The sequence below is a fragment of the Phaethon lepturus genome, unplaced genomic scaffold, assembly GCF_000687285.1.
Source record: "Phaethon lepturus isolate BGI_N335 unplaced genomic scaffold, ASM68728v1 scaffold6765, whole genome shotgun sequence".
Taxonomy (NCBI): Eukaryota; Metazoa; Chordata; class Aves; order Phaethontiformes; family Phaethontidae; genus Phaethon; species Phaethon lepturus.
This window is the reverse complement of record NW_010539771.1, coordinates 1-16334: the sequence shown is the minus strand read 5'-3', so window position 1 is coordinate 16334 and position 16334 is coordinate 1. Positions and strand designations below refer to the sequence as shown.

General features: G+C 38.6%; 1 protein-coding gene across 1 annotated transcript in view; it reads left to right on the top strand.

Moving 5' to 3' along the window:
* TNRC6C (trinucleotide repeat containing 6C) overlaps nucleotides 1–15042 on the top strand; it is a gene marked incomplete at its 3' end in the record, with an annotated part of 42488 nt that extends 27446 nt beyond the window's left edge. The window contains exons 10-20 of the mRNA XM_010287213.1: nucleotides 830–976; nucleotides 1448–1570; nucleotides 2985–3068; nucleotides 3376–3607; nucleotides 5342–5509; nucleotides 6630–6821; nucleotides 6969–7112; nucleotides 9955–10071; nucleotides 12506–12700; nucleotides 14075–14145; nucleotides 14903–15042. Coding sequence (XP_010285515.1) covers nucleotides 830–976; nucleotides 1448–1570; nucleotides 2985–3068; nucleotides 3376–3607; nucleotides 5342–5509; nucleotides 6630–6821; nucleotides 6969–7112; nucleotides 9955–10071; nucleotides 12506–12700; nucleotides 14075–14145; nucleotides 14903–15042 — 1613 coding nt within the window. The remainder of the gene's footprint in view (nucleotides 1–829; nucleotides 977–1447; nucleotides 1571–2984; nucleotides 3069–3375; nucleotides 3608–5341; nucleotides 5510–6629; nucleotides 6822–6968; nucleotides 7113–9954; nucleotides 10072–12505; nucleotides 12701–14074; nucleotides 14146–14902) is intronic.
* Nucleotides 15043–16334: the final 1292 nt, after the last annotated feature.

The window sequence follows — 16334 nt, the reverse complement described above, 5'->3', positions numbered from 1 at the left end:
CCTGCTGTAAGTGTCAAGACAGCTTATAGCTTTGACAGGTGGTAAGAAAGAAATGGTGCTTCTAGCACCTCTGGTCAAATAGAGCGTTGTGGCAAGAGGAATGTTTTGGCCGCTGGGTAGAACATGCTGAAAGGCAAAGAAAAGGAAAGAAAGGGAAAGCAGATGGAGGGGAACATTCATAAACACCATGAGACTGAGAGGTCATAAACTACTGTTGATTATGAAAAGGTTATTTGTACCATATAAATTGAAGATAAGAAAGAAAACCACAGAAAACCTCTGTATATCATTCTATGGTGGCTTTTCTTAAGTATGTTCTTTTAAAGTTAGTTTTTTAAAGGCACTTTAGCCCATTAAGCATATCTTTCAGAAGTGGAGACTGCATTAATAGCACATCCATTATCAGTAGCTTTGTAAAATACCCGAGTATAAAAACTGCCTAGACAATTCAAGGATTGGGATGCTGTGACTTTAATGACTCCATTCTCCTGTCCCTTGCTACACAAATACAAGCATTTTTTGGCGAGCGTTTTTCCTTGTTCATCTTGTGACCCTCTAGGGTTATGCATGCTTACAAAAGCAATCTTCAACTTCAGCTACCTTTTGTTCAGGCATCTGTACAAAGCTGTGGAGGTTTGGGATGTTGGGTACGTGGCAATCTTTGCCGTGCCTGATTCTAAACCTGATTGTCAATAGAGTCTGTATGTATTAGTTTCTTTATCCATGCCTGTTGTAATCACTGAGGCTAAAGACTGCAGAGATAAGTAACGTTCAGGTTATATGTTGAGTGATGTCTTTAAATGCCAATGTCTGTCTTGTTCTGCTCTAGATACCGAGTGGCAATCTGGGTATGTTTGGCAATAGCGGAGCAGCACAAGCCAGGACCATGCAACAGCCACAGCAACCGCCAGTGCAACCTCTTAATTCATCCCAGCCTAGTCTTCGTGCTCAAGTGCCTCAGTTTCTATCCCCTCAGGTTAGACAACCTTCCATTCTTGAGTTTTTTCCTTTCCCTGGATCTCTTCCATATTCACTGTCCTCACCATATGCATTCTGTCATGCTCCTGAGGCTTTGCAGCTACTGTTGCCTGGCTCCGTCTGTGTTGATTTCTTTACTAGCCAGTAAGCATGTTACACGGGTAAGGGGTTCTCGTGTGTATACGCTGTACGTTATCTGTGTGGGCACGTTCTCTTGTTCCTTTTTGTGAAATGTAGTGTTTCCGAAGAGCTGAAGAGTTTGTTCTAAGCTCTTTTTCTATAAATGGACATTTGAGGATGGTTATTAAGATTTGTATTAGAGACTCTTGTTAATTTTTTGATAGCTCATGGTACTACTTCTGATAACAGTAATATTTTCAGCTGATGTCTTGTGACTCTTATTAATGGCTTACACAGTTGTCAGTGTTAAAAGTAAATGTACGATGTTTAATACACTGCTCTTTCTTAGGTTCAAGCACAGCTTTTGCAGTTTGCAGCAAAAAACATTGGTCTCAGCCCTGCACAGTTAACCTCGCCAATTAATAATCCTCAGCATATGACGATGTTGAACCAGCTCTATCAGCTGCAGCTGGTAAGTTAAAAGACATGGCAAATAAGCTATAAATCAGAATTGAAGACATGAAGATAAAATTAAGAGAATGGCTAACTAAATTTTTAAATGATGTGACAGATCTTTAAAACAATCAAATCCTGATTTTTTTGGTAGAGTTTCTTTTCAAAGAAGCAAAATCATGGGTTTTGCCTCAGGCTTTATAAATAGTCATTTCTGCAATAATTATCCTTTACAGCTGATCAGCGGAACTGAAAAGTCTTTGTAGTGGTATGAGTAATACAGTATATTCTCAAACAGCACTAACCAGTGTATTACATGCCAGCGTATGCAACTGATTGACCAACTGGGAACTTTGTGTCACAACAGTAATAAGAGAGAAATCTTGGCAGTGCTGCTCACCTGAGTTACCTGGAGAACTTCCTTCAGTTGCCTCACTAAATAATGAAGTGTAGGGTAAATTTCCTGTAATTAATGGAATAGATATTAAACACATCATGTGATACTTGTTTTTGAAAAGTTTTATACTTTTGCTATATCTGGAAATTTTACATATATATTTATGTGTGTATGAAAATATTTAATTGGATTTTAAGAGTATTTTTAAAAGAGATACTGCTAACAGTAAGTCAGTATTTGCTAGGGTTAAACATAAAATTGAGGATGGCAAACTAGCTTAGTTGCTGATCTCAATGTACTCGTCAAACTCTTGTATCAGTAACAGTGTTTGATACTATTTCTCATTTCTGGTTATGTTTCCTAGTTTTGAGGAGCACAGCATTGATCTCATGCCATGGTAATAGTAGAACAGTACCCAGCTACTTGAAAAATATCCATATAGATTGCCTGTGGATTTTAAATTCATGTGTTTCAGAGAAACATCTTGAAAAAAACAATTTACTGCCCAGTTAACCACATTTAAATTGTGGAAGTGTTCTGGAATAAACCAGCACAAGTGATTAAAAACAAAGTGCTGTCAGAGCTCAAACTTGCCAAACCAAAAATAACTACTGGTATTTATCCTATTTGTATAATATTATAAACATCTATCTTAATTTTTGCTTTGTGTTACAATTTGGGGGGGGGGGGGGGGGGGTGGTCTGAACTTATCTCTATGAGGAAAGGACACATATGCAAAGGTGAAAATGCAGCAGGACTGACTTTCTTAATAAAAGCCTACCCTGTAAAAAACAAACAAACAAAAAAAAACAAAAAAAAACACCACCACAAAAATGAACACTAGACTTAAATGCATTATAAAATGTATTATAAAATATATTTGTAACAAGATTGTTACTTTTGCCTCATCGACTCTTTTCAGAAAACTCCAGTGTTTCTGTCTTTTCCTTTTTATAATGTACCAGAGCAGTTCACGCAAGCTTGTTCGGCTTATCGCGTATGTTAGGACCTCTGACCTCTCATTTCTGTCTTGCAGGCGTACCAACGTTTACAAATCCAGCAGCAGATGTTACAGGCTCAGCGTAATGTTTCCGGACCCATGAGACAACAGGAGCAGCAAGTAGGTTTGCCTGCCAGTTCAATCTCTCCGTTAGTGTTTGGTTTCAGTAGCTTTATTAAAGAGATTGTACTACATTAGACCAAAGCAGCTAAAGCATCCTTAGAAACAGTAATACAGCACATGCCTTGAGTATTGGAAAGAGTAGTAAAGCTATTTCACAGCATTCAGTTATTGGAGGAAAGCTTTTCAACCCTTAATAAAGTCAATTTTTATTTGTAAAGAGATCTATTGTGTTATTTCACTGTAGAGAAAGAAATCTGGTGTCTTTTTGTCCAATTGAGAATTCATTGATTCTTTTCCTTGCCAGGTTGCACGTACAATCAATAACATGCAGCAGCAGATCCAGCAGCACCAGCGCCAGCTGGCCCAGGCCCTGCTTATGAAGCAGCAGCCTCCCCCTCCGCATCTATCTTTGCACCCCTCTGCAGGCAAATCAGCCATGGATAGCTTTTCACCCCATCCCCAGGCGCCCGGCCTACCTGACCTGCAGACCAAAGAGCAACAGTCTTCACCGAACACCTTTGCTCCTTACCCTCTTGGTAAGTGTCCTTCGTTAAAGCAGGTCCATATGAAAAAGTCAGAGGGAGTATATTCTGTTAATTCAGCATCTAAATATTTTGCTCCACATTATAACAAATACAGAAATACAAGAGCTGTGTTTATTAAATAGTGTTGAAATGCCAAACCAAAATCGTGGTACTGCAATGCCTGTCCGGTAGCTGTTCAGGTGGGCTGTATTTGCTCAGCTGTGCTCTGCCTACAACTACCAGAACAGAAGATTTGCTTAATTAACTATCTATGTACATTGCTATTGATGAACTAAATATAAAATAACAGCGTCATGTTGTAAAATACACAAATGTCATACAGATAAAACAGGAATATCATCGGGAAGTAATGCAAAGTCATCTTTCCACGCTAATCAGCACTGGTAAGGCATCAGTTTTGGTCAATGTGTTGCAAGAAAGATACAGATCAGTTTGAAGGAACGCAGAAAGAGTGCTGTGCAGATGATTAGACGTGTCGAAAACATGGCTGCTAGGGAAAAAATGAAATCCCATGTTCATTTTAGTCTGAGGAGAAGACTTGAGAAACATGCAGGAATCTTCAAAAATGTAAGAGATAGCTACAAAGAAGTTCTCTTGCACATGGCTAATGCCAAGAGGTAATAAACTTCTATTGCATAAAAAGGTCATAGTTAAACATTAAGGATCACTTGTTTGCTTTAAGCAAAGTAGAGTACTGGAATAAATTATCTGGGAAGTTTCTGAAATCTTCTTCACTGGTGATTTTGTGGTAGGTTAGACATAGATCTGTCAAGTATGATTGATGTCAAAATAATCGATTCGGCCTTGAGCCAGGGTGAACAGAACAACCTTTCAAGTGTGATTGTTTGATGTATGCTATAGACTTCATTTATGACATAGAGGAATTAATTTAATCTCTTTGTTACTCTCTTTATGCTGTGTACAATAGAATTGCCAAGCTTTATCTACTGTGCAGCAGTTAAGAAGGTAATTCTGACTGCTATGGTGAGAATTGTTAATAGCAGGGAGCATCAGAAGGCAAAAGAATTTGTGAATTAAAGGCCTAAGTCTGAGAGGTTCTTATCGTATCTCAGCTTCCTGTGATCCGCAAACATTCAGGATTATATATCAAAAAGGACCCAAATTCGTGTCACAGAAGCATGTCAAAATTATTCCCTAAATATAGTCTGAGTGATTTTGTTCTGTGTCTACAAAATATGTGCCCAAAGAGTACAATACCTGCTCTGATGTATAGCAGCTGTTCGTATGACCTTTCGTCTTGTTCGGGATTTTTGAAGTGCTCTTAGCAAAATAAAATGTCAGACAGCATGGGGGTGTACTGGTGAGACATATTTTGGCTTGGCAGTGGAATGCTGCAAATTCTTCACTGGTTTAAACGTAGCATTCCAGTGCATTCCTCCAGAACACCTTTTCTGAGACAAGTGAAGAAATACTGACAACTTTAACATACTATCCCTACATCTTTTGGGGTTTGTTTTGGTTTGTTTTTTTTTTTTTTTTCCTTTTAGCAAAGTTTTAACATTTTTCGAATTCATGGGAGTTCTATTGGTGTTTCCATAAAAGCAAAAGTTCTTGACAGCAGATTGAAAATATGCATAGTAAATTATTACACATATGTGCAGATGTCTGGAAAACAATATTTATTAATTTCTTTAGCTGGATTTTTAAACACATCTTTTAATCCTTCAGTATATTTTGGATATCTAATGACTTGTTTCCCCTTAGCTGGACTGAACCCGAACATGAATGTAAATAACATGGACATTACTGGTGGTTTGTCAGTGAAGGACACTTCTCAGTCCCAATCTCGCCTTCCTCAGTGGACACACCCCAACTCAATGGATAATCTGTCTAGTGCTGCTTCTTCGCTTGACCAGAACTCCAGCAAGCACGGTATGTCGCATTTAATCTCTGTGTCAGTCTGGCTCATTGAGACTTGAGTCATATTGCAATTGTAATTTTTTCTCATGTTACTATTTTTGGTAAGTGCTCGTAAAAGGTTGGTACAGAGTGCCCTTTGAGACTGTGATATTTTTAAGATGATTTCTGCAGTCACATTGAGCAGTGCGCTGAAGTTCTCGCAGCTACCACTTCCTGCATGCAGTGTGTTTTTTCATTTGCTGAATCTTGTTGCTTAGAACATGGAGTTGAAGTAAAACAAGCCACTGGTGTTGGCACAACAAGACCCACAAGCTTCCCCTTACTCCAATTCTGCACACCTTCAATCCAAAAAAAGTTACATTGGCTTTTTCCCGCAATTTTTCCAATATCCTCAACTTTTCACAGCCAGTCCTGTACAAAGGTATGAGGGATTACATAATTGCCCACCCTGGGAGTTAGGAGCACAAACTTCGTATTTTTCCAGAGGTGATTGCTAATCTGTTTGAACACCTTTATCCCTAACGCCTCCAGTATCCTGAGTCGTTTATTCCTTTATTTCCTGTACCAAGTTTATTCTGTTAGAACGTGGTGCTCTGTTAAATTTATTGTACCCTGGATTTTATTACGAGCAGCATGAATTATTTCTTTTACAGTAGTTTTTTATTCTGCAAGTAGCTGCACAGCTTATGCCAAATTGTTATTTGATAGTTTGTAGCAATGTGAGAATGGCCATTTCAAATCATCCATCCCATCAAGAATGAATACCAAGAGAAGGATGAGAAGGGGGCTTGCCTACAGTGATATTTCTTAGTATGCTGTCTCAGCAAATTCCTATTTACCATCAGTGTAATGATTTGAATTACTTAGTCTCTTTTTGGCAGTAAAGTCATCCGAATTTTTTTAACTTGAGTGTCTCGATTGTACCAGCGGTGTATCTCACAGCTGTAATTCCTAGTAAGGCTTCAGAGGCTGTTAAGCCTTGCTTGCTGTCTTTATATTTTAAATTTCTTTTTTCTCTTTGAAATACAGAAAGAAAAAAAGAAAATAATAACGAAGGATAGGGACTGATGAAATTCCATACCCAAAATTAGTCCCACTCCTAAACAAAGCCTTTCCATTTCATTCATTACAGGTGCTATACCTGGAGGTTTAAGTATTGGTCCTCCGGGAAAGTCCTCCATTGATGACTCTTATGGCCGGTATGATCTGATTCAAAACAGTGAATCGCCCGCCAGTCCACCCGTAGCTGTTCCTCACAGCTGGTCACGTGCCAAAACCGATAGTGATAAAATTTCCAATGGCTCCAGCATAAACTGGCCACCAGGTAACAAAACACAAAGCATTCGTGTTAAACTGATGTCCTTAAAACGTATTGTTGGTTTTATTTATTGAGTCCTTGTGCCTTCTGATATACAGGAGCTTTGGAGAATTATGACTTTATATACTCTTCTTTTTATTATCTTTGAAACAGAGTTTCATCCAGGAGTGCCATGGAAAGGACTGCAGAATATTGATCCTGAAAATGACCCCGATGTTACTCCTGGAAGTGTTCCAACTGGGCCTACCATAAACACCACGATACAGGATGTTAATCGCTATCTTCTCAAGAGTGGAGGTAAACACACAAATTACTTTCACATCTGTTTATACTTTCTTTTTCTTTCAAAAAAACCCAAAACCAACGAACTTCTGTGTTAGGGATGTAGTATATTTTTGCATGCAGTCCTAATCTTATAATACTTCTGCTCTGAACTTTCACTGAAAATCCAGAAATACTTGATTTAAATATGCATCTAAGAGGTTTATGGTTTTCCATGGAATTTAAATATTTTTATATTGGAAAAGGCTTTGAGTTTTTATATAAACTTCTGTGGTCACTGGAAGTTTTAGTAACATGTAACACTTTGTTTTGAACACTATTTCACTCTCCATACTGACCAACCTCTTACGTGTACTTTGTGAAATACTCAGAAGACACAATACAAAAGTTCCACAGTTGTTGAGGCAGGGCTTCTGTCACACTGATCACTTGTAGCTGTGTTACAAGACCAATCGGCAAAATAAATTAGAGTTGTTTTATCCCCCAAACCATCAAAGAAAAAAAAAGGGGGGGCGCGGGGAATTGTCTAGTAAACTAGTATTTCCCAGCACCATTTTTACTCCTTTTGTCCTGGCAGTGTTTACTCCAGAATTAAAAGGGTGTTCTCTAAAACAATAAACCATTGGGACTATGCTACTTGTTAAGTAGATGTACTGAAAGTGTGGATCAAGGGAAAGGTGGCCTGATTTAATTGTGATCAGTGTGCTGAAACAGGCAAGTTATCTGCACTCAGAGCACTCTAATATGCACAGGAATAGTATAATCGGGACCTGTTTGGGTTAAAAATGTGGATTATGTTCTAGTAGTTACATCGGTGATAGCTGTGTGGATTGTAAATCAGAACTGTCCTGGAAACGGGTTTCCAGCTCTGGGCTTGTTAACTCAGGTGAAGGGGTGTGAAACATGAGAGAAAGGAGGCAGGGATTTTCATTGCCTTGAATGATTTTAGTTGTCTCTTACCAGAAAGCAATCTTTATTTAAGCTGAAACATGAAGTATTTGTGTGCAGGAGTAATGTTGAATTAACTTTTAATGACCCAAATGTACTGCAAGGGGCAGGCAACCTGGATGGTTTGATGTTATAAAAAGAAAAATAAAAAGACATAATTCAGTCACAGTCCAGATACGGTGCACCCAAGAAATACTCCCTGGTGGCCAAAAGCCTACCTCTAGAGAGCTATACCTGTAAGTTAGATGTTACCTACTAGAGGCCTTCCTTCTTTATAGAAGGACAGTATACAGTAGCTCTGTTGGTATATAATCTTTCTGTGGAATGAAGAAATAATTATGCTACTCAGAGAGGGTCAGTATGGATGATCTTTGCAGAAGTAAACAGGCCCTCAGGAGCCAAAACCTTCTGAAAAGCAGTGACTGTTGGGGTCCATGTATGCTCCCTTTCCTCATTAGCTTTTTAACTTGTTAGTAATACTATTTTAGTTAAAAAATGTAGCTGCTAAACCTGGTTCTTCATGCTCATATAACCTAGTTGTTTGCTCCTAGATAAAGTGATCTGTTACTGTCAGTACCCCTCCATATGAGATTGGGGCTTTCATGACATGCTGCCAGGAAGAGGCTGTCTTTGAATGCTACAGCTTGAAGGGCACGGATTGTACTAACGGAGCTGCAGCCCATGTAGAGGGTTACTATACCGTCCTTGCACTGTACGCTTAGGAACAGACAAAGGCCAAGGTTTTGGGTTGATTCTTGTTTTACTCTGTTTGCTAATGAAGCTTTGCAGGGTCAGCTACTACAAGCTGAGAGTCTTAGCCATGTGCAATCGAGAATGGTTTCATCTCTCTGGGCATATGGGCCTTCAAATCTGATATAATTCCCTCACTCCTGCCTGGGGAATAGATTATTTCCAGAGAAGGCCTTGATACAGAGTTATTTTGCTTGAGACTGATGTCTGTGTTGGTGTGTCCTGTAGAGTGCAGTGAGTCTGGATAAGGTAAAGTTTGGCTGGTTGCTGTTCCAGTTGAAAATGTAGCCTGTGTTTTTGATTCAGCTGTGGGGGATGAGACTGTCCTTTTACTTCCTCTCTTCTACCTCAGTACAGCGCTCTTTTCCAAAGAGCTCACTTATTTTTACTAGTCAGTTTAAAATGTTTCAGTATCACAGTATATCTGTGTATGTCAGGAATGATAAATCACCTAGGATACACAATTAATTTTGTTGGTGGCTAGAGAGAATACTTCCAGCTCTTCTGGTCTTTATAATGAAGATATTTTATTTTATGTTTAGTTTCTTTCATTTGCTGCCAGTAAGGAAGTTGTGTGTATGCTTAGATAGATTGTAAATTATTTATCAAGATGGTTTCAGGCTGTTTCATTTAATGTTATCAGTTTGAGAAGAGATTGCTAAAATATATCCTCGCTTTGCTGAAAGTCTGCAAAATTCTAAAGATGTTTGTGGGCATTAGGATGTAGAAGTGCTTACCTTGAGTAATTTAGGACAAATCACCCATGGTAAGAGGTTAGTTTATCATATACATCTATGCTCATCTGCAGTTGCCATTGCTTACGTCAGCTGGCAGAGCGCCTTTATAAATGGAGCCCATTCCTTGAGACTAAACAGTTTAACACTGATTTTTGAGAGAGTCACACATCTTAAAGGAAATGCGGAATTTATCTTCTGCACAGGCACTAGTACATTTGCTACTGTGCCAGCTTTCTTTTCTTTTCTACTAAAGACTTCTGCTTCACTTTATCATGCTTTCTATAACATTTCATTCCTCGACTTCAGAGACCAGGCTGATTAAGGAATTGCATGGTTTGTATTTGCACATAATAGATTTGCTTATGTCACACCAAACATCATTATGCCCATCTTTCTTAGTTGCTTCTCTGCTGGTTCTGCAGGGTCATCCCCAACATCATCTCAGAATGCCACGCTGCCTTCATCGAGTGCCTGGCCGCTTAGTGCCTCCGGCTACAGTAGCTCTTTCAGCAGCATTGCATCCGCACCTAGCATTGCAGGTACGAAAAATGGCCTTTCTACTTTCACATCCTTCTGCATTCTGAGAAAAGGCCCTAGAAAGTGCTTTCCCGGTTATTACAGTAGTGCTACTATAGACAAGCATATTTTTTAGCACTGTGCTAGGAAGGCAGCTCTCCTGGCAGCCCTTCAGTGGTGAGCGTTGGATGGTATGCCTGGAATTGTGCTAAGGAAAAATGTATTTATTCCACTTGGTGCCACGTGATGTCTCTCTCTGTTGGCATCGAGATCTCTTAATGGCTGTTTCCATTGCAACTTTGAGGAGGAATATTCTATTGTCTGGGACCTCAGCAGAAATACCCCTTCTAGACCCTTCCAGTAAGAGCTGATATGAAATTTCTGTTAATAAACTCACTGCTAAAAGTGATCTCAGGAACTGTTAAACTCACTGTTAAAAGGAGCTCTTCAGCTCAGGAAAAAGTTTAGTAGTACCTCGAGGAGGTACTCTGGATGGCTGTGGAGGGATTGGGTTTGGGGCTCTTAAGTGTCTTTTAATAGCCAACCCGAAGCCTGATGCTCCCCTATACTACTGAGGTTGTAGATGCTCTAAATAATTACCCCATTCTTTTTAATGAGCTATAAATTCTGGAGCACCTCTCTCTGCAAATTGTGGAAATTTTGCTTGCGAACTGGGCTACCTAAATATCCAGTTTGTCCCATTCTAAACATATGTTGGGGCTGTTGTATGGATTGTATTGGCATTTTCATATTTAATCCACGAAAACCCTCTACTGCTTTGAATAAATGAAGCTGCAGCCTCCAGGTCATACTGCAGAATGCAAAACAAAAAGGGTTTGTCTGAAATGTTTCACTCGTCCAATGAAAGGAAGAGAAAGGAATGGCTTGCTTTTCTTTTATCTGCCATGCATTTCTGCTTTATTTGCTTTTTATTTTTTTGCAGTGTCATCTAATCTTTATGTTAACCCCTTGAGAATTAGTGACATAGCAACATCTAATCAGTGGTAACGTGCATGTATCATGTGCTACATCACAGGCTGAGCTGCTTTGAGTTCTAAAATGCAGGTTTTCCCCCTTTTCCCCCACCATTTTACCCTTGCTAATGTCTTCATCATCGTTGTCAAATTATTTTTGTTGCTACAGTTTGCAAGAAGATGGGATAGTGGTTGCCCTTGCACTTGAATTGTTACGATTCAGTCTAAAATCATTGAGCTAAATGATAAACAGGCAATTTGGGGGAATATGTGTATGTAACTGAGGCTGTGATTTGGTGACTGGTCTTTAGGACTAATAAAAAACCCCTCAATTGCTGCCTTATGCACTTGATTCAGTATAAGCTTTATCTGCCAGTTCAAATCTGTTTTTTTAAAAAATCACAAGAGTTTTGCATCTTGGACTTTGTCAGACCAAGTGTTCCCTTAACTGTCTGCAGCCAACATTAAAGCATTAAGGCAGCATAATGACAATATCGTGTGCTGTGGCAGAAGACGCAGTGGTGTGACCATTTCAGCCCATTCCAGTCAAACACGTGCTGCTGATGTTAGTAATGGTGCGACTGTGCTAGGGCAAGGAAATTGGACTCAACATATGTTGGTACAAGGAAGAAAGGCAGGGATGTGTAAGTCTAAAGGCGAATAAAGGGGTTTGTTTTGGTATCCGTAATTTGAATCAATTTTGTCTGCCCCTCTGAATGCTAAACTGTATTTATTATTCTTTTGTATTGTTCTATAAAACTCTGATTTGGCAGAGTTTAATCAGTTTAAAAGCTGATTAGGGAAATAACAAATTGAACAGTAAAAAGTTACAGAGAGTGACAGGTTGTGATAATAGTCTAACCTTCTGAAGGCTTCATTTTTCTCAAAGACGTGGAAAAAAGAGTATCTGTTACTATGAATATTCAGAAATACAGGTTTTATTGGTCTTTGATCTTTGGAATTCTACTATATCAGAAGAACATATGGATATACTGGTTACTTTACATTAGATAAAATGAGTTGTGTAAGAAAAAAATGGTTAAGTTCTACTAAACCCTTGAGAGACATTCTTGAAGTGTTTCATTATAATTTTGATGAAATTAGGTTTCAAATATTTAAGTCAATATCCTGGTCTTATTTTCATGTATCATCTTTTACAAGAAAGTGAAATAGTAGCTTTTAAAAAGGGAACTGTATATGTAGCAGGTGTGAGATTCATTAAATACAAAATTCTCTGAAAATAAATAGTGTAAATTTATTACACAACAAATAAATTCATCTATTACAAAGTAAATACTAGTGTAAGTAAATTCAAAGGATATAGGATTTGTATCACCGGATGGTACAGAATGCTGTCCTTTTCTCTCCTGAAAAGTTGGAAAAATACAGTCAACGCAGAAGCTTGGTAATTACCCATCCTGCTTAAGTTGCTAACTAAAATGTTTTGTATTGTATAAAATTGTTTGGTTTTTTTCTATTGCAGGTAAATTGTCAGACATCAAGTCTACGTGGTCCTCTGGCCCAATCTCTCACACACAAGCCTCTCTATCCCATGAACTATGGAAGGTACCCAGAAACACTACTGCTCCTACGAGACCACCTCCAGGCTTAACAAACACCAAGCCATCGTCTACATGGGGTGCCAGTCCCCTGGGTTGGACCAGCTCTTACTCCTCTGGTACTCTCGACTTCTGTGTTTTCTAACACCACAGCGCCTTCTTTTTATAGTTGTTTGCTTTTACTCTGTGTTACAATAGTGAGGCACCCCACCCTGTAGCTGTGTATTAGGCTCCAGAAACTCGAGGTTTAATACAAGTAGAGTTTGTCTGTTTTGGGGATGAAGCTTGTGGCTGTTTATTTTTGTTAGGGTAAGTTGTAAAAATAAAGCTGTCATCTTTTAGGTGGTCATATTAGCAATTTTATGTAGGAATTACCAAATAATTTCACTCCAGCTAGGATTTTTTTTCCACTTTCTTAATTTCTATAAATATATTTTAAACATGTTTCTTATTTTGTGGTATGATCTATGACTGCCTATGAGACTTCAAGATGAGCGAATCAGCTCATGGAATTTAATATGGAACACATTTTCAGAGCATGGATGTGAAGGATTTTAGGACCTGACAGCGTTGCAGGGCCCTCAGGGAATGTTTTTTAATTTTTTTCATGCAGGCTCTTTTTTTAGATGTTGTTGTTTTGCTTAAATACAAATATGAGAAACCATGGATCTGGCTAGATAAATATGTGTCTCTTGTTTGTGAAGTATTGTCAGCTTGAAGAGTAAGTATTACACCTATTCTGTACAGCTGACTATTAATCTGCTTTCGCTCAGTTGGGAATTAAATGTTCCTTCCTCTTCTTGCCATTTATTATGTACCTGTTTTCACCAAAACCCCACCTGGTGGGCAGACACTGCTGGTGCCAGGATTCTCTCGAGCCTGAGTGTGGTCACGCCTGTGGCTACAGTAGTACTGCGGTTTCTCAAATGCCGCTTATAAATATCAAGCTTGTACAGTTTCTCATTGTAAAACACCAGGCTGGAGTTGGAAAAGCAGGTTTTGTTGGTTATGTCCTAGTGTCTTTAATCAGAACATTGTCAGTGCAGAAATATCTGTTTTGAATAAGTCGTATACATTAATCTATCATTGGCAAGATAGCAGAACGCTGCAGTGCTATAAAAATCTTTAATAGCAACCAGCAATCTGAGCTTGGACATCTGAATTGCTTTTAAAATGTGTCTTCCAGGTTAATTCTAATGTAACCTGAAGATACAGTTTGTCGCAGTGTCATACCTGCATCTGCTGGTTTCCTAATAGTTACTGTGGGAATGTGAAAAATCCACAGATCTTTTAAATATAACAAAAGCAGGTTTTCATTCAGCAACCTTTCATTCCAAAGATGACAATGATTAAAGATGTGAGGAAGCTGCTGTAGGATTTGTTTTCAGTAGTAGTAATTCTTGCTAGTCTGTTGTGATTCCAGATAAGTTTTCTTCTTGTAACATGCTCTCCACATCACGATATAATGTTCTGTTGTGGAATTTGTATTGCAGGCTCTGCATGGAGTACTGACAGCTCAGGGAGAACAAGCAGCTGGCTGGTTCTTCGAAACCTCACGCCCCAGGTAAATAGAATTGCACATTAACTAGCTATGAAAAGAGACTTGTCACATTTAAGAGATCATAAGAACATTTATCAGCCTTGGTCATTTGGTTCATTTGAAGGAAAACTGACTATTCTGCTTTTATTACAAGTGTCTGTCTTCTACAGGGAATTTGTTAAGTTTTCAAAGTGCTGTCAAATCAAGTGTGAACTTTTAAGACTGCATTCAGTCATTCAGTGTGCCCTGTTTATGTATATGTAAGTTTGGAGGTGAACGATGTTTTAAAGCAGATACAGAGATGTAAAATCTGCTTTTCCTATGTGGTTTCGGGTTTTGTGGGGGGTTTTTTTGTTGTTGTTCTTCTCCTAAGTCTGTCAAATCCTCTAGTCCTCCAAGTAGTCTCATTCACCAGGAAGAACATAAGCCACAAAGCCTTGAACATAGACATCCAAATCAATCTCGGGGGAAATATAGTTACATATATGAACAATGTGTTTTTCCCTTGATTTATTTCTGGACTTCTGTGGACTTCTAATGATAAATATAATTTGTGTCACCTGTATTGGGGAATTTTGTGCACTGAACTGTGGGGAAGTCTTCAAAAGACAGGATGCCTCACTCAAAGAAGACCGTGATAAATCTATAATTAAATTCTTATGGAAAAAAAAAATTTTTTTTCCTTTCACCTGTACTTATCCTTTAGCTTTTAAAACTTGTTTAGTTAACAAGCACTTAAAGTAAAATCAGATAACTTTTTCCCCCTCTTCCCTCTTACCAGATTGATGGTTCCACACTGCGGACACTGTGTTTGCAACATGGCCCTCTAATAACATTCCACTTGAACCTGACGCAAGGGAATGCTGTGGTCCGATACAGTTCCAAGGAAGAAGCAGCCAAGGCCCAAAAGTCTCTGCATATGTACGTTTCTGCTCTCTCTTTCCTTTGTTATGAATGCAGTTTTATCTCAGAAACTATTTTCTTGGGCATTTATTTGCTAGGATGCAGAACTGATCACTAGCTAGTTTAATCTTATTTTTGAAATTACCTAATAAGATAGAGAAAAAATAATTGGGGGCTAGTTTCTCATATACTATTGAATAAGAGGTCATTACAAAACCTGGTAATAGATATTCACCATTAATAATGTGCTCAGTAAGGATTTGTCACCTATATAAGACTGCAAAGAATTTGTAGGATGTGATAGGAATTCCAAAGGAAGCTCAGAGAGAGCATGAGACAAGGCTTGAGCTTTAGAGAGCAACAGGAAGGACAAAACAAAGATAAATAATGTGCTTATGGTGGTCACCCTTTTTAAAGGAATTATGAAAGAAATTGAAAGAAATGTATGACAACAAAAGGTGCTTTTTGGGTGTTTTAAAATCCGCGGGACTAATTGGCCTACTGCACAAGAGCTGGAGAATTTGTGTGATAAAATCAGTGACATTAGGGAGGATTAAGAATATGGAGACTGATGTTTCAAAAGAATACCTAGGTGCTTAGAGTTGGAAAGAAATTTTATTTATCGACAGGCTATAGCATGAGTATAATGAAAAATGCTGACCAAAGCAGAAACATTGTTTGGAACTAGCTGTACTGCTGGCCTGATTGCCTTCCCTATACTTGGAAATGTTGGAGCAATGGCTACTCCACATGTAAAGTTGCAACTACATTTCCATTATAAACTGTTTGACAGAAATTGTAGTAGTAATAATTATATTAATGACCGTGTTGTTTGTTAAACTATTGACCATTCCTTAATTAAATATTACGAAGTAGCATTCAGAGCAATTGGAGATGAAAAATTGACTCATCTTAATTACATCAGTTCAGATGGGGGTGTCAGGTAAAAGAAATAACGCCAAAGGCACAATTAACATGTGAGTTTAAAGGTAAGGTTTTTTGATAGGTTGTGGCATAACTATAGTTACACTGCTGGCAAGGACAGGATAGACCTTTCTGAATGAAAAGGGTTGAGCTATATATGTGTTTGGTTCGCTGGCAGGCTGACAACGGTAAAATAGAGTGGGATTTGTGGAAGCCAACAGGACAGTGTTAGAGTTCCAAGAGATAGCAACCGCTATCTGTTTCACAGATAAATGTTTGCGTGGAAAACACACTGGAAAATATATCGCAGAGCCAACAGTCTCCGATCCCATCTGATGTCATATGAGAATAGCTTACTCACACTCTCCGTCTCTGGTGGCGGGGGG